Source organism: Syngnathus floridae, chromosome 12 (assembly GCF_059516105.1).
Source record: "Syngnathus floridae isolate MCC-2025c chromosome 12, RoL_Sflo_1.0, whole genome shotgun sequence".
NCBI lineage: Eukaryota > Metazoa > Chordata > Actinopteri > Syngnathiformes > Syngnathidae > Syngnathus > Syngnathus floridae.
This window is the reverse complement of record NC_142424.1, coordinates 13,434,755-13,455,193: the sequence shown is the minus strand read 5'-3', so window position 1 is coordinate 13,455,193 and position 20,439 is coordinate 13,434,755. Positions and strand designations below refer to the sequence as shown.

General features: G+C 40.1%; 1 protein-coding gene across 3 annotated transcripts in view; it reads right to left on the bottom strand.

Annotated features, from left to right (window-relative positions):
- Positions 1–20,439, bottom strand: part of dennd1a (DENN/MADD domain containing 1A) — a 113,034-nt gene that overhangs the window by 10,502 nt on the left and 82,093 nt on the right. For all 3 annotated transcript variants that reach the window (XM_088392382.1, XM_088392383.1, XM_088392380.1), the window contains 4 exons: positions 13,208–13,279; positions 13,074–13,130; positions 11,995–12,117; positions 11,778–11,842 (listed from right to left, as the gene is read on the bottom strand). In XM_088392382.1, coding sequence (XP_088248508.1) covers positions 11,778–11,842; positions 11,995–12,117; positions 13,074–13,130; positions 13,208–13,279 — 317 coding nt within the window. The remainder of the gene's footprint in view (positions 1–11,777; positions 11,843–11,994; positions 12,118–13,073; positions 13,131–13,207; positions 13,280–20,439) is intronic.

The window sequence follows — 20,439 nt, the reverse complement described above, 5'->3', positions numbered from 1 at the left end:
GCGCTATAATGCCTGCAACATTATTCAGCATGACCGGTTTGGTGGTGGGTCAGTGATGGTTTTGGGGAGGCATTTCCATGGAGGGGCGAACAGACCTCTACAGGCTAGAGAAAGGCAGTCTGACTGCCATTAGGTATCGGGATGAAATCCTTGCACCCATGGTCAGACCCTACGCGGGTGCAGTAGGTCCTGGGTTCCTCCTGATCCACAACAATGACCGGCCTCATGTGGCAAGAGTATGCAGACAGTATCTGGAGGATGAAGGAATTGACACAATTGAATGGCCCTCACAATCACCTGATCTAAACCCGATAGAACACCTCTGGGACATAATGTTTCGGTCCATCAGACGCCGCCAGGTTGCTCCTCAGGCTTGCTGATGCCATTAGACAGATCTGGGAGGACATCCCACAAGACACCATCCGTCGTCTCATTAGGAGCATGCCATGACGTTGTCAAGCATGCATACAAGTTTGTGGGGGCCACACATGATATTGAAAAAATTTTGAGTTGCAGAAATTGAATTAGGCAAAATGGACGAGCCTGCCACATAATTCTTTCTATATACTGAGCCCTCTGTAGGCTGAAAACTTTTATTTCCATCAAAAGATGTGGCATCCTTTTGTTCCTGAAACATTAAATTGTCCATAACAGTATAGATATCAAACTTTTTTCTTCGCCATTGAAATCTGATGTTTTCAAAGTGTTCATTTAATTTTTTTGAGCAGTGTATTATATAAACAACAATATTATCAAACCATTGGTGTCACTGCAAATCATTAAATCCATTGATTGTCCTTTATGGAATCAACGCCGCGTGTGTGCCGTGCCGCTGACGTTGGACTGCAGTTGAAATTATTCCACAGATCCATATAATGATATATAAAGTATACAGTCAAACCTTGGTTTTCGAACACAATCTGTTCCAGAAGGCGGTTCGAGAAGTGAATCGTTCGAATTCCGAATCCCTTTTTCTCATTACAAATAATGGAAAAACATTTAATCCGTTCCAAAACAACAAAAAAATGCCTTTTTGAAGCATTTTTTCATTTGCGTATTTTTGTCCGATTGCGCAACTGCAGCGCATCGCCGAACGCGCAACCATAGCGCGCCGCCAACCGCGCAACTGCACCGCGCTGGTCGCATTATGGTGACAGAGCGGTCGCTGAAATTTAGAAAATATTTTTAAAGTCCTGATGTACTTTCCAAAATTTAAGTGGACCTCAGTGCGCGGGGAGCTTAATTTGGTCCGATCGCACAACCGCAGCGCAACGGGCGGTCACTGTCGCATTGGTTTAAGAGCGTCTTTGTGTTTTAGGATGCTTTACAGCTCCCACTTGCTTTCTTTGGAGGCATGATTAGGGGTTAATACAATCCTCAAAGTAACGAAAATACAATAACAACGGAGTCAGTCGGCATCTGGGCCGCGCGGTTGGGTTTTCTCGGATCCTCTCGGCTCATCTCGCGAGGTTCGACCTCTGAAATTTGATTTGAAATTCTCAAATTTTTTTTGTTCCAATTCTGATTTGTTCGAGAACCGGGATGTTAGAAAACCGAGGTTTTGACTGTATATCAAATGCCTATTATATAAACAACAATATTATCAAACAATCGGTGTCACTGCAAGTCATTAAATCTATCGATCGTCCTTTATGGAATCAATGCCACGTGTGCGCCGCACCGCTGACGTCGGTCTCGTCAGTTGCAGTTCAAATTATTCCACAGGCCCATATAACGATATATAAAGTACAGTATTTTTCGGACTACAATTCGCTCCGGAATATACGTCGCATTAGCCATAAAATGCATGATAAAGTGAAAAAAACATATATAAGTCGCTCCGGAGTATAAGTCGCATTTTGGGGGAAATTTATTCGACAAAATCCAACACCAAGAACAGACATGAACGAGCAACAACAGGCTAAACGATACGGTATGCTAACGTGACAAACACAAAGAAGAGCTGAGAATGGGCCTGACGTAACATTGACAGTTATCCAAATAACTATAACATAAATAACACCTTTATCAAACCATCTGTGTCACTCCAAATCATTAAAGCCATCGACCGTCCTTTATGTCAACAATGCCGGCTGGGTGCGCGCCGCTGACGGCGGTTGCACTTCATAATATTCCACAGGCCCATAGAACGATAACTATATAAATTATATATCAAATAACTATTATATAAGCAATATTGTTATCAAACCATCTGTGTCACTTCAAATCATTAAATCCATTGATCGTCCTTTATGTCAACAATACCGGGTGCGCACCGCCGACGGCGGTTGCACATCAAAATATTCCATAGGCCCATATAATTATAAACAACAATTTTATCAAACAATCTCTGTCACTCCAAGTCATTAAATCCCGTGATTGAAATCTTTGTCCTTCATGTAAAACATGAAGTATGCGCCGCGCCGCAGTTGCAGTTCAGATTACAGTAATCCCTTGCTACATCGCTGTTCGTTTATTGCGGTTTCACATCGCGGATTTTTAAATTTTGAAAAGTTGTGAAAAAATTCACATATAAGTCGCTCCTGAGTATAAATCGCCCCCCCACCCAAACTATGAAAAAAACTGCGATTTATAGTCCGAAAAATGCGGCTTATATCAAATTCTTATTGTATAAACAACATTATTATCAAACCATCTGTGTCACTCCAAATCATTAAATCCATCGATCAAAATCTTCATACTTTATGTAAACAACGCCGCGTGTGCACTGAACCGATGACATCGGACTCATCAGTTGCAGTTCAAATCATTCCACAGGCCCATATAATTATAAACAACAATTTTATCAAACAATCTCTGCCACTCCAACTCATTAAATCCCGTGATCAAATCCTTAGTCCTTTATGTAAACAACGCCGCGTGTGTGCCGCGCCGCTGACGTCTGTTGCGGTTCAAATTACAGTAATCCCTTGCTACATCGCGGTTCGTTCATTGCGGTTTCACTACATCGCGGATTTTTGAATTTTGAAAATTTGTGAATCATTTCACATAAGTCGCTCCTGAGTATAAGTCGCCCCCTACCCAAACTATGAAAAAAAAACGTGACTTATAGTCCGAAAAATATGGTATCATTTGTAGGAGAATATACACAAAGAGGATTGTCAGGAAAGAGCGGGTTCTTTGGGGACGCATACCTTTCATCAACATAACGTTTATTGACAGAAATGAAAGAGCTCTGCAAACCTACAAACATGCATAAATCTCTGCGATGATCATAATAACTTACTGTGCAGGGAACATAGTAACAAATAATAAATAAAATGGGACCACTTACGGGGGTAAAGTTGGCAATGCGAGATGAGCTAAAGCTCTGGAGAAGACATGACCCAGAAAAAAAATATTGAAAAGGGTGACGCAACAAGATGTCATCAACAATAGCCCAGTGCCCTCTAGTGGCCGGAGGAAACCTCTACAGTAGATACAGCAGCTTTTTTTCTTTTGTTAAAAGAAAAGTCAACTGCCTATAACTTAAAAACCCGCATCATATGCATTTCATTTGTCCCCCATAATGAGGGTTTCTGTATAAAAGCTTACTTTCTCCAGAAGGTCCGTCTTGATCTTGTTCTGTCTCTTGTTTGTGTCAATTGTGCGGCACTATTTGCCTGGCAGACGAATATGAGATCAAGACACCACTTCTCCCCAGTGACCGTATGTCTGGTCAAATATCCCTCCGCCCAGCAAATCAGTGACGCACAACAGCGGTCCACAACGTTTTTACTAACGAGTGTATAAGTGTCTTAGACATCACAAAAAATCCATAGATACGCCGCACCGGACTACGAGTCGCAGACTTCAAAGCTTGTGCAAAAAGTAAAAGCTTACATTCTGGAAAATATGGTAGTGTAGTCGGAGAATCGAAATCATAAAGAAGCAGTATGGCCAGTGTTGTGCTAAAATAGGTACCCCCCGTGAAAATCCCCTGCTGCAGGAGCACGCATGTATTGAGTGAAAGGCGGAAGCCGTTGCTGTGCGGCAGACAGTTTGTTTTCAATAAAAACATGAATCACAGATTTTTGTGTTGGTCAATTTCCATCTTTAGAAGCTAGGTTTCTTTTCTTTTGTTTTTTTGTTTTAAGTTCTCACTCGCATTCTGCGTGTGGTGCATTCAATGACCACTCACAGTCGGAAAAGTCATAAATCGCACCAAAAAGTAATGACAAGAGAGCACATTGCAGGTACTACATGGAAGCATGCAATAATTTATTAGCCTAACTTTTTCGGTCTTATCGGGGGTATTTTTCGCAAGTGTAGAAAATTAAAACAGGCTCCCCTTCCTCAAGCAAAGTCAGAAGGTCAAGAATAAAGTGACATTTAGTTTTTGTTATAAAGGTTTGAAAAAGCAAAAATAAAACCATTGTTTTGTTTTTTTGTGTTTTACACAGAGTAATAGGGCTTAAAGTGTGACTTTTTGTGTAGTCCGGCACGCATTATTTGCTTTTACATTGATTCCTATGGGAAACGTTGCTTCTACTTACAAACCCGATTGCGGAACCAATTAAGTTCGTAAGTAGCGGTACCATTGTATCTCCTTGTGACTGAACAGTATTGTTAGGGTTTTCCAGGTTATCTTTATCATAGGATTATGTTGGAATGCAACAGGTAATAAATACCTTACCTTGTCCTCCTTATCACAAGGTAATAAAACATCCCCTGACATGTTTAGACTAGAGGACAAGGGCTTTAGCCAGTTTACCCAAACCCCCACTCTGTTTCTCTTAATAAATATCCCCTCGCAGGAACGAGGGTTCAGACTTCATTCTGGAGCGAGTGAACTCTCCACCTGCAGGTGTCCAAAAAGGACTTACTTGTCTCCCGTGTGGTTCTTGCAAGTAATAAGTAAGGAGTAAGTTGGAGTGAGCAAATCTCTAACATTTTGGTGCCGAAACCCGGGACCCCTCATACCCGCTATCTGGCTGACGAAGGAGGACGTGCTGCATTGTCGACAAGCCAGCGTCCATTAGGAGGACCTGGAGAAGAAAGTCCTGGGAAGAGAATTCTTCGCTGGGCCAGCATCTTAGGTCTGCCTTCGTCTGACAGAGGTGGATTGACGGGACCCGGCAGTGCAACGAACCAAGGGGACAAGTAAGTTAAAGGCCTGAAGTTGTGTGATTGTGTTGTTGTTTGTGAAACGCGTAAAAAGGTAGAAGTGCACAGGAAAAAGTAAATTTTGTGGAAGGAGGGGGTGTTGTAGAGTCCCCCTCTGGATGAGGTGTCTCTTTTGGAGCAGTGGTTCTCAAACTGTTTTAAAATCTCAGTACCTCCATGGATCATTACTTGACGACCACTGTTCTAAAGAGTACAACCTCGCATTGGCAGGGCTGGGGACAAGGACTTTTGTCTTTAGTTCCCAGGGAAGGTGGGGGGTGTTGTAGAGTCCCCTCACTGGATGAAGCAGCTCCTTTTTTTTTTTAAAAAAAAAAAGGAGGACTTCGCGTTGGCAGGGCTGGGGACAAGGACTGTTGTCTTTAGTTCCCAGGGAAGGTGGGGGGTGTTGTAGAGTCCCCTCACTGGATGAAGCAGCTCCTTTTTTTTAAAAGGAGGACTTCGCGTAGGCAGGGATAACTTGTGTGATTGAGTGTGTGACTGGTAGGATAAATTGACTAAAAAGCAGTTCTAGCGTTGATCCACGGCAATAAAACAGGCTAGTAATCTGTTGAAAGGTCAATTTAAACCTGCATTGAGAATCCTCAAAGAAAAAATTTTGAAAAAAAATTGTAAAACCTTAAACTACTAGAATTAAGATGGGAAATAAAAACGGTAAATCTCTACCTCTTGACGGAGATGAGAAGTACATGGCGAGTAGATTTCTTAATTGTATGCAATATATGCCGAAGTGGAAGAAAAAGTATGGAGTAGAAGGGAAGTTGAGAGTTGAAGTGTGGAAGATAGTAGTTGATGTTTTAGAAGAGAGTGTGAATAAAAAGAAAAATGGGCTGAAAAAGAAAAGAAAAGAGAGAGAATTGGATTGTGCTAAAATGTGGTTGAAAGCTTCACAAGAAAGAAGAGAACCAATCCAAAAGACAAAAGATAGAAAGTTGAAAAGTGATGAAGCCGCCATTCAATTGAGATTTGAAAAAGAATTCTGGGTACATAGCGGCATCCCATTCAATGATGCAGATGAGAGTGCTTATCAGCAACATCTTAAAATTCCGCTCCTCACTGGTTTCCCCCCCTGACTTGGGCAGTTGGGTGAGAAAACACTTGGTGGAAGCGGACACTGCTTGGTTTACAAAAAACATGCAGTGGCCCAGAGACGCTGACAAAGGGATTGAGAAAGGCAGAGGTTTTGATGTATTTCATCTAGATGATGATAATGATCTAAATGAAGATACAACAATCTTCTACCAAAGTTCCCAAAGGGGCAGAGGAAGAGTTAGATACCAACAACGTCGCAAGCCACCATTCAAATCAAAACCCCCATCAGATTCAGACAACTGTTGGAACTGTGGGAGACGAGGACACTTTGCACGAGAGTGTCGTTCTGCAAAGCAATATCAATCAAAGGGTGCAGGAAGGGGCAGAGGAAAAGCCAAATTTTTAGCATGACAAGCTTCCTCCTCTTTGACCGCTTATGCTCATACAGAGAAAGAAAGAATAGATGCCCATATGACAGAGAAACATGTCATTGTCAGATTATTAGAATTTTTTTAGATTATTAGAAGTCTTGTCCATCCAAGAAGTATGACAATGCTGTTTGTATGCCCAAATTACAAATGACTAGAGCTCAATTTGTGTTACACTAAAGTTAAAATATGCAAATCAAGTGGTAAAGAAATGCAACTTGCTTCTAGAAGATAAATAAATAAAATTAGAATGTGCTGTCCTCGTGTGCATGGGAGGGACCAGCTCATGATCGACCACAGGAAATGGCCAGCCTGTGACGAATCATTGTTGCTGAGACCTACCTTCTGCACGCGAGAGCTGTGCATGTGTGTGCGTATGTGTTAAAGTTAAAGTTAAAGTCCCAAATTGATGAAGATTGGCTACTTTTAATATAAAGAAATTTGCTAGACTGTTGTCTATTCAATTTACACCGCAGAACAGAAACAATTTTGACAGATAAAAATGAGAGGAAAAGAGAGAAATCTGTTTGCGAGCAGAAACTAATCCACACTAGTGCATGTTAAGTGTCGAGCTCACATGAGAAATTCGATGAAGAAAAAAAAAAAACGACAGAACATGCTTTCAGGAATTGGAAGAAGCTAAATTGTGAATTTAAGATTTTGCAATGCTACATTTAATAGGAATAATTGATTGGTTGATTATACAAAATTCTAAATGCAAGCTAAATCTGAGAGATTGAGTTCTTCAAATTTAAACACAAAGAAAAAATTCAGATTAATTTGCCAGTTGTTTGTTTTAGTTAAGTTTTTTTTGGACTGGTGGATTGTTCTACCAGGAAACCTGAGTTGAAAATGATATATGAATGCTGTGTGGTGAGCTTGGATGAATTAGGGACCAATGTGATAGTATGACTTCTTTTTGGAGACTGTGTGAGATGCATATGATGAGCATTGATGAATGATTGCCTGAATGAGAGGTTGAATGGTTGAAGTCGTTGGCGACTACTATAGAATATTAGTAGAGCGACTTTGATGAAAGAGTGATTTTGAGCAGGTTGAATGTTAGAAAGAAACACGTAGCTTTTGGATTGATAATTAACTAGAGAAAAAACTGGAGAATCGGTAACACATGTAGAAGATGTGTGAACTGAGAAATTGAGAAGCGTTTTGGAAAGAAAGTCAAATTAAATGATGATGGTATGATCGTATGTAGTACAGAACGCGTTCTCCCAAAAAGTTTGTCAAGGTGTGAGGCATGGGCGTTGCCAAGCCTCAAAAGGGGGGAGTGAGTAGGACAGATAGTGGAAGATAGTAAGAATACAACACTTTATGACAATGAATTTTCGAATACATTTGGTGTTATACTGTGGTAAATTTTTTGTTCTGGTGTAGATAGGTTAGCAACACGAGAGATTTAGAGGTTCAAAAGAAAGACAGTTAAAAGAAAACATTTTTGATTTGGACAATTGCAGGCTAACAGGAACATGAGAACGATAAGAACTACGAGGTGGGATCCAATTTCATTGGGGAGATTGAGAATTCACAGCACCATACTCGAAGTCACATTTTTGAGCAAGCATGACAATAACATGTGAGAGGTCAAGACATACAGATCAGGGCTTGATGTGGAAAGCAGACCTCGATGAGTTGATTTTCAATAATGATACTGAAGACAACATACTGTCCGATTAAATTGGAACTATAGATAAAATGTAGCTCAAAAAATAGGATGAGTTGCAGGATTTACAATATAAAAACGAGACCGCTGTAATTTGAAGTTTGGTAAATAAATGTTACCAGCAAATTGATGGCAGCAGCTACATTTGGAGATATTCTTACAAGTTTGACGTCCCAGCCTGTCATTCTCAGTGTCAGGGTCCCTGAAACCCAATCCGAGTCTTCGCCTGCAGCCGTGAACAACTACAAAATGGTGCCTGGCTCTGAAGCACCTTTGATCTTTGGCAAAGGACAAGAAAAGACTCCTGTGCTTGGAGGGGGACAAGTACACTCCGGAGGACGGACAACATCCTCGGGGACGAGAAAAGCGGAGGAACTCACAATGATGAAAATTGACTCATTTGAACAATGGACTCATTCAAGAGTGATGGATAGGGTCGCTCTGAAGCAACAACAAAAGAACACCAACTTGAGAGGGTGAAGTGCGGCAAAAAGATATGGACTTGGAGTGTCCGACAACCAAATCGCACTCCTTGGTACGGGGTTACCAAATTTGGTGAAGCTTGGTTCAAAGTGGAAGGGAGATTCATTGTGCACTGAGTTTGACAGAACTGAGGAGATTTGATAAATAAATAAATAAAAATTTGACAAATACGTAGGGCTACAGAGAAAAGCATTATAATCAGAGATTGAACGGATTTGGATAAAACAAATAGGCTAAAACGGTAGGAAACAAGAGCAAGATCTGATATTTTGGCTCATCAACCTTAAGACGTAGAGGTCGAGTTGTATACATTTTAGAACAGGACATTTGGCAGTCAGGAGGAAGCTAGGTTGCTCAATGTACCTACTCAATACAATAGTAAGGTTTTTTGTACCACAGTGGAGGTTGGATGGTCAGAAAGTTAGGTACGTTCAATTTTTGACATTCACACAATCATGCATAGGAGTCACAAGGCGACAGTTAACAAGACAATGACTGCAATAGGGGCCACCTACGACTGCACCGACATGAAAAAGTAGAAGCGAGAGAGCAGAGTATGGGATTATATGCTAAAACGTCTGCTATACAGTTGCCGATAGGAGATTCTATCAAAAGAAGCTACATGAGAGATGAATTAGAATCCCTTTGTGTGTGTGTGTGTGTGTGTGTGTGTGTGTGTGTGTGTGTGTGTGTGTGTGTGTGTGTGTGTGTGTGTTCACACCCTGTGTGGGTGCGAGCTTGTGAGGAGAAAGAAGGCATGGGTAAGACAATCTCTTTCAAACCAGGAGGCAATAAATGGGAACGCCCCTGTCATAAATAGTTTTTGGTTAAAGGGAATCATTAGGAGGTGTTCAAACTCTTCCCGCAAACACTCCTATTTACCAGTTAAATGGGCACTACAATTGACTACGAGAGTTGCAAGCAACAGATAAAGAGCAGTCCTTGGCAGATTATATGATCAGGACGCTCAAACTGTGTCAAAGACAAATTTACTGCCGCTTGATCTTTCCTCCTCACAGGTCGACAACCCCATCAATCCAGGAGACTGGGTCTACATCGAGGTCATCAAAAGAAGGAACTGGGCCAGCCACGACGGGAGGGACCATTCCAAGTCTTGCTGACTACACATGTTGCATCCAAGGTTGCAGCACCCACAAATGCATTAACGACGACTGCTCTCCAGGAGGAAACTGGATGGGAGCTTTGGACATTACCGCTGTGTGCCAGGATGAGAGAGCCGTTTTCAAGGTGTAAGGGCTCTACTACCAACATGGCTGCACCATCGGACGGGACCTACTTCATCCAGAAGTTCAGAGGCACTGCCTCACCGGCATCCTATGAGTGCACGTGCCTGTTCAGTACGGATCGTGGTTTTGTGGTCACAAGAGTTGTCCGATGCTGCCTGCCCACTGGACACGAGCGTGTGCGCCAGTGTGTGTGACGGAACACACCTACAGACTACAACATCATCAGCTGACGAAAACACGAGCACATATACAACTTCTTAGACGTGACAGATGTGATAATGATAATGAGACGTGGATTGCGTAGATGCTGTTCTGTTGAGCATGTTTTATGGAATCTTGTTGATTTGACCATCAAATATGCTTCGCAAGTAATGGATACGCTGATGTACTGTTTCTTTGTTTTTCTTTTTATTTTTTTAATGATAGCATTCTGGTCGCCTGTGGCAACGGGGCCGTGTAAGAATTTTCCTGCTAATAACATCTGGCCAGCAGGTTTTTCGCTTACACAATGAGTTTGATCTGGGGTATTAAGGTAATGCCTCATCTTCACTGGAAAGTGTTGCTATCATTGTTGTTTTTTATTTTTCCTATTCTTCTTTCTTCTTTATGTATATATATGTGTTTTTTTTTCTTACTTGTCTTTGTTGTTTGGGGTAGCGTAGTCATATGATAAAACAGGGGGGAGATGTTAGGGTTTTCCAGGTTATCTTTATCATAGGATTATGTTGGAATGCAACAGGTAATAAATACCTTACCTTGTCCTCCTTATCACAAGGTCATAAAACATCCCCTGACATGTTTAGACTAGAGGACAAGGGCTTTAGCCAGTTTACCCAAACCCCCACTCTGTTTCTCTTAATAAATATCCCCTCGCAGGAACGAGGGTTCAGACTTCATTCTGGAGCGAGTGAACTCTCCACCTGCAGGTGTCCAAAAAGGACTTACTTGTCTCCCGTGTGGTTCTTGCAAGTAATAAGTAAGGAGTAAGTTGGAGTGAGCAAATCTCTAACAAGTATTGTTTTGATTGTTTACCCACAAAAAAAGCAGTGCGGTACAGCTAGCTAAGGACGATAAAGGAAAACGTAGCTTTCCGAAACGAATGCACATAATTATGAACCGACACGACTTCTGTCAACAAAGCTGCCAAAAATAAATGGAGATGGGCATGGCTTACGGGGAACAATGGAAAGCCTATCAGTTTGTGGTACAAAAAGGTGAAACTGACAGGTGTTGTGCTTGGTATGCCATAAAAAAAAAAGTATGGCACTAATGGCAAGAAGGTGCTAACACACCACTAAGGAGAGGAGAGACATTAAAACAGGCTTTCCCAATTATGAGGGGAAATCCCCCCTCTTGACTCGACTGTGCAGGAAATGAGAATACTGCTTTCATGGAGTTCAGCAGTGTGAGTTGTCGATTTTACTGATTAGTTCATTCGTCAGGAAGATTTTTTTTTTCTCCAAATGATTTGTTTTACTGGCTTACGTCAGTGTTAGGCTTTTTATACTTGGCTGTGAACTGAGATTTTATTATTACTGTGACAGTGGTAATAAGGTTGTGTTCTATTCTGTTCTAGTTTCTAAAATCTATCAGGCCCTAAAACTTTCCTTCGTGCATTCATGCAGAATTAACAAATGTCTGAAACCTTTTAATAAAGGATTAATTTTCGACGTTTCTACTTTATGGCGATAATTAAATGATTTGTTCACAAGGCCACCAAGAAAATATGTTTCTCATTAAGTACAAAATGGACACTGTATTATTAGTACATTTAAAAAGGCTTACAGGTAATGAGAACTTTCCAGACTTTCATGACTTTTGTTTTTCTTCAACAGCATGGGTGATTGCGTCTGTAAAACATGTAAAAACAAAAAATTGCAGCTTTTATACCTCGTCAAACTACACGCAAAGAAAAGAGTAGGAATATTAATACAGTAGTCTCCTTACATGGTGGTGTTGTGCGCCAAAAAGATCATCGTAGTGTTCATGTGAAAATACTTACCAGTCCAAACTGCCAGTTCATTCTGTGTTCATCTAAGGTCTGCGTTGGCCCTTCATTCTTGAGATTGATTGCAAAGAAGTCATTGTCCCTAGCAATGATTCCTGATCCATTATCTATATTTTCCTGCAATGTGAAAACAATAATCGTTCATGTAAAACTGTGATGTTCTGTGTTGTTCAGATTAAGTGTACACACTGGGAAAAACCCTACAGAATTTGGAAATTCCAAAAATTTTGTTTTAAAAACATTTTTCAAAAACAATACTTATGTTAGAATGTTGGGATTTTTATACTGTTTGTGAATGATAAAATTTCCTGCCTACACTAACAATGTAAATTAATTCCAATTAAATCATCATTTAAAACAAAAACAAGTCCAGCTGTTAGAGCAGGCTTGGGCAAACTGTGGCCTGGGAGCCACATACAGCTCACACCTACAGTCTCTGACCAGCCCTGACAGTGAGAATCAAATCAAAGTCAAACATAAGTGGTGTTTTTATTTTGAAAGTTGGGCTTTTATTTTATGTGTACGCATGTGGGTGCTTGTATTGACAAGCAAGCAAGTAGTACAACTTTTGTCTGAAGTGTTGCCAAGTTTTGGCTTATTATATATATTTTATACAACTGAACTTCAATTTTACGCTCCTCAGTAACATGGCACTGCAAAACTCCCGTCAATCAGTCGTGCACCTCTCTTGGGGTGAATTTGTCCCGTTTCTGGACATTTCTGATGTTTTTGTGTTGCATCAAAGTTGGAGCATTGAAAAAAAACACTAGGGTGCTGATATTTCAAGAGATTATTAAAAAATTCAGAGGTTCTAAATAGCACCATGCTGGAGTTTCTAAGTAATTTCATATGGGTGAGACAAACTTTTATTAGGCTTTTATTAGAATGTCCAGTTTTTGGCTCATTGGCTTCCATTATAAATCACAACTTTTAATGTTCTGTACACATGATGTGTTATGAAGCAATTTCTGTGATTACTGTATAAATCTCTTCAATGGTGACTCAAAAACGAACCGCAAAGTAGCGAGGGATCACTGTATATATACATATGCCTGTTTTGTTCAGCGACTTACCTTATGCTTTAGCCGGCTCTTCATTTCCTTGATGCCCATTTTGGCATGGTCTTTAGCCTATCAATAGAAGCAAACCAGAAACAAATAACTCCATAGGTTGAAAAGAGGTTGATTTTGTTGGGGCATGTACTCACAAATTTGTAAACAGTTTTCATAGCTGGGTTTGCTTTGGTCTTCACTGTGTTCAAGATAGCTCCACTCCCTTTCTGTGAGGACGCATGAGAAGAAAAAAAACACATTGACAAAGTCTTATTTGCAAGTTATTTGTGTCTGTGACAAAAAAGACCATCACAGATGTCTGGGGGATGAACATTAGGATTCAAAAGAAATAATACAATTTGATTTAAGGGGAAGTAAAAAAAAAATCTGTTGACAAATGGTAAAATGGCTGCCTCCCGAGATAAAAAAAAAAAGGCTCAATTTGAATGTTTAATTAATACTCCACACACAGTGTTAATCAGAATACCATGTCAAGAATTGTAGGGCTACATAAATCATTTTGTAAAAAAAAAGTTGACTGTGAGCAAACAGCACCCTGAACCTAAAGGATCCCACCTGAAAAGTCAGGGATAAATGGGGAAAAGAGGTCAAGGACACACATTGATTGAAACTTTATTGATTGATTAATTTTTAAACGTGAAAATGTGGAATTTTTGGTACGTGGGAAGGTGTGGAATAGGTAGGCAAAAGATGAACAGTTGAACGTTGGAACGAGTTGAATCGGTTGAAGTATGTAGAAATTAGAAGTGAAAAACGAAATTTTGTGAAATTTTGTGCAAATTTTAAACGTGAAAAAGTGAAATTTTGAATTTAGCAAGTTTGGGAAGGTCCCCAATGTCATTTGAATGTGTTGAATTATGTGAATTTCAGACTGGAACAATGTAAATGTGAAATGTTGAATCTGCCATTGAATTTTGTGAAAACTGAAAAATTTTTGAATGAAAAAAATGCAACGGTGTCATGAATATTTGGAATAAGTGAAAAGTGGAACGGAGTGAATCGGTTGAAGTATGTGGAAGTAGTTAAGGGCCAAAAAAGTGGGCAGAATAAGTAGAAAAATAACAACTAGAAAATGCAATTCCTGGAGAAATTGCGTGTGAAGTTGAAGAAGTCGAATAAATACTTGGGGAATGCTGCAGAATGATGTTTAAAGTTGGAACGGGTTGAATTGGTTGAAAAATGTAGAAATTTGAAAGGAAAAACTAAATTTAGCAACATTTGGTGTGAATTTCAAAATTGAAAATGTGGAATTTTCGGTAAGTGTGAATTTGTTGAATAGGCAGGCAAAAGATGAACAGTTTAGGGCTGGAAGGGTTGAATTGGTTAAAAAATGTAGAAATTGAGTGATAAATGAAATTTTGGAGGATTTGGCGTGAACTTCAAAATTGAAAATATGGAATTTTTCGTAAGTTGAAAGTTGTGGAATACATAGGCAAAAGATGAAGAGTTGAAAGTTGTAACCGGTTTAATCAGTTGAAAAATGTAGAAGTTAGAGCAAATGTTCAATCCCCATAGAGAATGAATGGTAATTTTAAAACAAAAATTGCGTTAAACATTTTGAAATTTGGAACAAAACGAAATATACGGGTTCAGACGAAATATACGTGTTCAGGAGGTTTACTTTTGTAGTTAAAATGTTGAAACGGGTTGAATCGGACAAAAATTGTAAAAGTTTCAGCAAATTTAACTATTTAGGGCACTTGTTGAAATAAAGTCACGTTCAGTTTATTTGGGGCACGTCCGGTTAAATTTAGGGCACTTCCGGTTTATTTTAGGTCACTTCCAGTTTGAAAAGGTCACTTCCGGTTCATTTGGGTCATTTCTGGTTTGATTTGGGGCACTTCTGGTTTGCAGTAGGTCACTTCCGGTTTAATTTAGGTAACTTCCGGTTTAACTGAGGTCACTTTCGGTTTATTTGGGGTCACTTCCGGTTTAAAAAGATCACTTCCGGTTCATTTGGGTCACTTCCGATTTGATTCGGGGTCACTTCCGGTTTACCTGAGTCACTTCCTGTTCATTCTGGGTTCATTGGGGGCACTTCAGTGTCAATCCAAGATGGCCGCCACACTGGAAGTGGGGGTCAAGGGTTGAATTGTGTAAGCATAGTTGAAGTGGGGGTGAAGGGGGTGAATATGGTAAGCATAAGGTGAACAAAGTGAATAAAGTTGGAGTGGGTTGAATCGGTTGAAAAATGTATGAATTAGAAGGGAAAAACTACATTTTCGGAAAATGTGTGTATTTCAAAATTGAAAATTTGGAATTTTCGGTAAGTGGGAAGGTGTGGAATAGGTAGGCAAAAGATGAACAGTTGAACGTTGTAACGAGTTGAATTGGTTGAAAAATGTAGAACTTAGAAGTAAAAAATGAAATTTTGTAAAATTTTGTGCAAATTTTAAACGTGAAAACGTGAAATTTTTGAATTTGGCAATTTTGGGAATGTCCACAATGTAATTTGGATGTGCTGAATGATGTGAAATTCAAACTGGAAGGATGTAAATGCTTTGGAATGGGTTGAATCGGTTGAAAAATGTAGAAACAGTGAGTGAAAAAGGAAATTTTGTTAAATTTTGCGCAAATTTTAAACATGAAAATGTGGAATTTTTAGTAAGTAGTGTAAATGGGGGTGAAGGAGGTGAATATGGTAAGCATAAGGTGAACAATGTGAATAAAGTTGGAATGGTTGCATCGGTTGAAAAATGTAGAAATTAGAAGGGAAAAACTAAATTTTTGGAAAATTTGGTGTGAATTTCAAAATTGAAAATTTGGAAATTTTGGTAGGTGGGAAGGTGTGGAATAGGTAGGCAAAAGATGAACGAGTTGAATCGGTTGAAGTATGTAGAAATTAGGAGTGAAATACGAAATTTTGCAAAGTTTTGTGCAAATTTTAAACGTGAAAATGTGAAATTTCTGAATTTGGCAAGTTTGGGAATGTCCCCAATGTGATTTGAATGTGTTGAATTATGTGAATTTCAAACTGGAACAACGTAAATTCGAAATGTTGAATCTGCCATTAAGAATGAATGGGGAAAAATTTGCCGGAAATTTATGAATTTTGTGAAAACGGAAATTTTTTTGGATGAAAAAAATGTGAGCAACGGTGTAATGAATATTTGGAATAAGTGAAAAGTGGAACGGAGTGAATCAATTGAAGTATGTGGAAGTAGTTAAGCGTCACAAAGTGGGCGGAATAAGTAGAATAATAACAAGAATTTGCAATTTCTGAAGAAATTGCGTGTGAAGGTGAAGAAGTTGAATAAATAGTTGGGGAATGCTGCAGAATGATGTTGAAACCAATTGAATCGGTTTAAAAAATGTAGAAATTAGAGGTGAAAAACGGAATTTTGGAGAATTTGGTTGAATTTCAAAATTTGAACGTTTAGAATTTTTGGTAAGTGGGAAGTTGTGGAATAGGTAGGAAAAAGATGAAGAGTTGAAAGTTGGAATGGGTTGAATCGGTAGAGAAATATAGAAATTAGAGAAGAAAAATGAAATTTTGGAGAATTTGGTCGAAGTTCAAATTTGAAAATTTGGAATTACAATTGAAAGTTGGAATGGGTTGAATCGGTTGAAAAATGTACAAATTAGAGTAGAAAAACGAAATTTTGTAGAATTTGGTCGAATTTCAAATTTGGAAATTTGGAATTACAATTGAATGTTGGAATGGGTTGAATTGGTTGAAAAATGTAGAAATTAGAGTAGAAAAACGAAATTTTGGAGAATTTGGTTGAATTTCAAATTTTGAAATTTTCGGTAAGTGGGAAGTTGTGGAATGGGTAGGCACGAGATGAACAATTGAAAGTTGGAATGGGTTGAATCGGTTGAAAAATGTAGAAATTAGTGTAGAAAAACAAAATTTAGGAGAATTTGGTTGAATTTCAAATTTGAAAAAGTGGAATTTTTGCTAAGTGGGAAGGTGTGGAATAGGTAGGCAAAAGATGAACGGTTGAAAGTTGGAACGAGTTGAATCGGCTGAAGTATGAAGAAATTAGAGGTGAAAAACGCAATTTTGCAAAATTTTGCAAAATTTTGTGCAAATTCCCATTGTCATGTGCCAGTGCGTTTTGTCGTGTCAGGAGAACTAGCGATCACATAAGTTGAAAGACTTTTGAATACTTTGTCTAGTTTTTTTAAGTACCTTTTTATTTCTTGATTCACCCAGAGTATTTAGTTAGTTTGCTTATTTGCCTGGATTTTCCTCTTGATTTTGATTTTTGTCGGATCTTGCCTGTCAAAATAAATTCCTGAGTTTTTTGTCACTCTGCATTCGAGTCCTCTCCTCGTTCCTAGCCTGACAAATAGTAAAAGTACAGTTAAACCTTGGTTTGAATTCGAATTTGAAGTCGAATTCCGAATCTATTTTTCCCATTACAAATAATGGAAAAAATTTTAATCCGTTTCAGACAAAAAAAACCCGCCTTTGTAAAGCATTTTTTCATTTGCGTATTTTGCGCATCGCGCAACTGCATCGCACCGCCGAACGCGCAACTGCACCACGCTTGTCGCATTATTGTGACTGTCGCTGATATTTAGAAAATATTTTCAAAGTCATGATGTACTTTCCAAAATTTAAGTGAACCGAAGTGCGCAGCGAGCTTAATTTTGTCCGATCGCGCAACTGCAGCGCACCACCGAACGCACAACAGTAGCGCGTCGCCGACCACGCTACTGCACCGTGCTGGTCGCATTACTGTGACAGAGCCGTCGCTGAAATTTAGAAAATATTTTTAAAGTCCTGATGTACTTTTCAAAATTTAAGTGGCCCTCAGTGCGCAGGGAGCTTAATTTGGTCCGATCGCGCAACCGCAGCGCGCCGGGCGCTCACTGTCACATTGATTTAAGAGCATCTTTGTGTTTTAGGATGGCTGTACTGCTCCCACTTGCTTTCTTTGGAGGCATGATTAGGGGTTAATACAATCCTCAAAGTAACGAAAATACAATAACGAAGTCAGTCGGCATCCGGGCTGCACGGTCAGGTTTTCCCGGGTCCTCCCGGCTCATCTCGCGACGTTCAACAACTGAAGCAAAAAAATCTCGAATTTTTTTGTTCGAATTCCGATTTGTTCGAGAACCGGGACGTTTGAAAACCGAAAATAGATGCAGCTCACTGACAAGTGCCGCTATTTGAGCTAATTTTAGAACAGTCCTGCGGGCGACTCGTGCGGTCCTCACGGGCGACCTGGTGCCCGCGGACACCGTGTTGGCGACCCCTGGTGTAGAGTAACATATGTGTGAAGGCCATCGTCTTCACACAATAATAAAGTGAATGGTGTAAAATAACATATGTGTGAAGGCCATCGCCTTCACACATTAATAATAAAGTAAATGGTGTAGAATAACATATGTGTGAAGGCCATCGCCTTCACACAATAATAAAAAAGTGAATGGTGTAGAATAACGTGTGAAGGCCATCACCTTCACTCAATAATAATAAAGTGAATGGTGTAGAATAACATACATGCTCAGGTTTTGGTCAGGTTCGTGGCAGAGGGAGTTGTTAATCAGTTTCTGCTGCATTGGTGTTGATGGAATTAACAACAGGTGCAGTAGAGGGGCAACAACGAGATGGTCCCCAAAACAGATTTTGCAGATGGAGGCTATTTCAAGTTTCTCCCTCTTGATCTTTTTTAACTGTTTTTCCACAAGTGTTGGCTTTAGCTAGAGTCATTATCACGACTGGGAGCATGAGGCAATTTCTTAACCCTCCTGAAGTTGCGCAGATTGTCCAACTCCTCCAGGATGACACATCCATGCGCGCTGTTGCAAGAAGATTTGATGTGTCTCCCAGTACATTCCCCAGAGCATGGAGGAGATTTCAGGAGACAGGCAGTTACTCTAGGAGAGCTGGACAGGGCCGTAGACGGTCCTCATTCCATCAGCAGGACCGATATCTGCTGCTTTGTGCAAGGAGGAACAGGTCGAGCACTGCCCGCGCCCTACAGAATGACCTCCAGCAGGCTACTGGTGTGAATGTCTCTGTCCAAACAGTCAGAAACAGACTTAACGCAGGTGGCCTCAGGGCACGACGTCCTGTAGTGTTTCCTGTGCTCACTGCTCAGCACCGTAGAGCTTGATTTGCATTTGCCATAGAACACCAGAATTGGCAAGTTCGCCACTGGCGCCCCGTGCTTTCCACAGATGAGAGCAGGTTTACCCTGAGCACCTGTGATAGACGTGAAAGGGTCTTAAGAAGCCAAGGAGAGCGCTATGCTGCCTGCAACATCATTCAGCATGACCGGTTCGGTGGTGGGTCAGTGATGGTCTGGGGAGGCATTTCCATGGAGGGACGAACAGACCTCTACAGGCTAGAGAAAGGCAGTCTGACTGCCATTAGGTATCGGGATGAAATCCTTGCACCCATGGTCAGACCCTACGCGGGTGCAGTAGGTCCTGGGTTCCTCCTGATCCACAACAATGACCGGCCTCATGTGGCAAGAGTATGCAGACAGTATCTGGAGGATGAAGGAATTGACACAATTGAATGGCCCTCACAATCACCTGATCTAAACCCGATAGAACACCTCTGGGACATAATGTTTCGGTCCATCAGACGCCGCCAGGTTGCTCCTCAGGCTTGCTGATGCTTGTTGCAATACTTTCAAGATGTCAAGTGGTGCTTTTATCTTCGCAATCAATTATCATCTTTCTAGCCTTACGGCATTAGTATAGTCTCCCTTGATACATATCTTTGTGCCTTTTAAGTTCTTAGCACACTGGAGTACAGCAGATGTCTTTATATCTGGCAAATTTGACCACAATATGACTCATTCTTTCTCCCACTCCAGGTTTATTCTGTATGATAGGCTTTCTCCAACTCTATCCCCACCTGCAGGTGTAGTTTTTCTGCGTGGATTGTTTTTCACATTTTCCTCTGATTGAGCCCATTTTCCCTCTGGGGATTGTGAATTAACATCTATGACCAGATTGTTATTTCTTGATTCACCTTCCAAATATTCCAATTTATCTGTCATAGTAAAATTTTGTGAGTCATAGTGAGTCACAAATTTTCATGATGTCTGACTGCATAGAAGTCTTTTTCTTTCTGGGTAAACAGAATTCCGTATTTTCCGCACCATAAGGCGCACTTAAAATCCTTTAATTTTTTCAAAAAACAAAGGTGCGCCTTATATCAAGGTGTGCCTTGTGTGGGTACCGAATTTCAAAATCTGTAAAGTTGTTTTGTGTGGCTTCCGTAATATACAGGCGTAATATGTAGACCAGATGAACCAATCAGTTGACATTACGTTTAGCGTAGATCGGGGCGATAAACCAATCAGAGAACCAGTATGTAACACGTAGAGTACGTACCTCCACCGCCACTGATAAATAAATACTATAGTTTGTGCAAAGGATTAGGACCCTCTAAAAT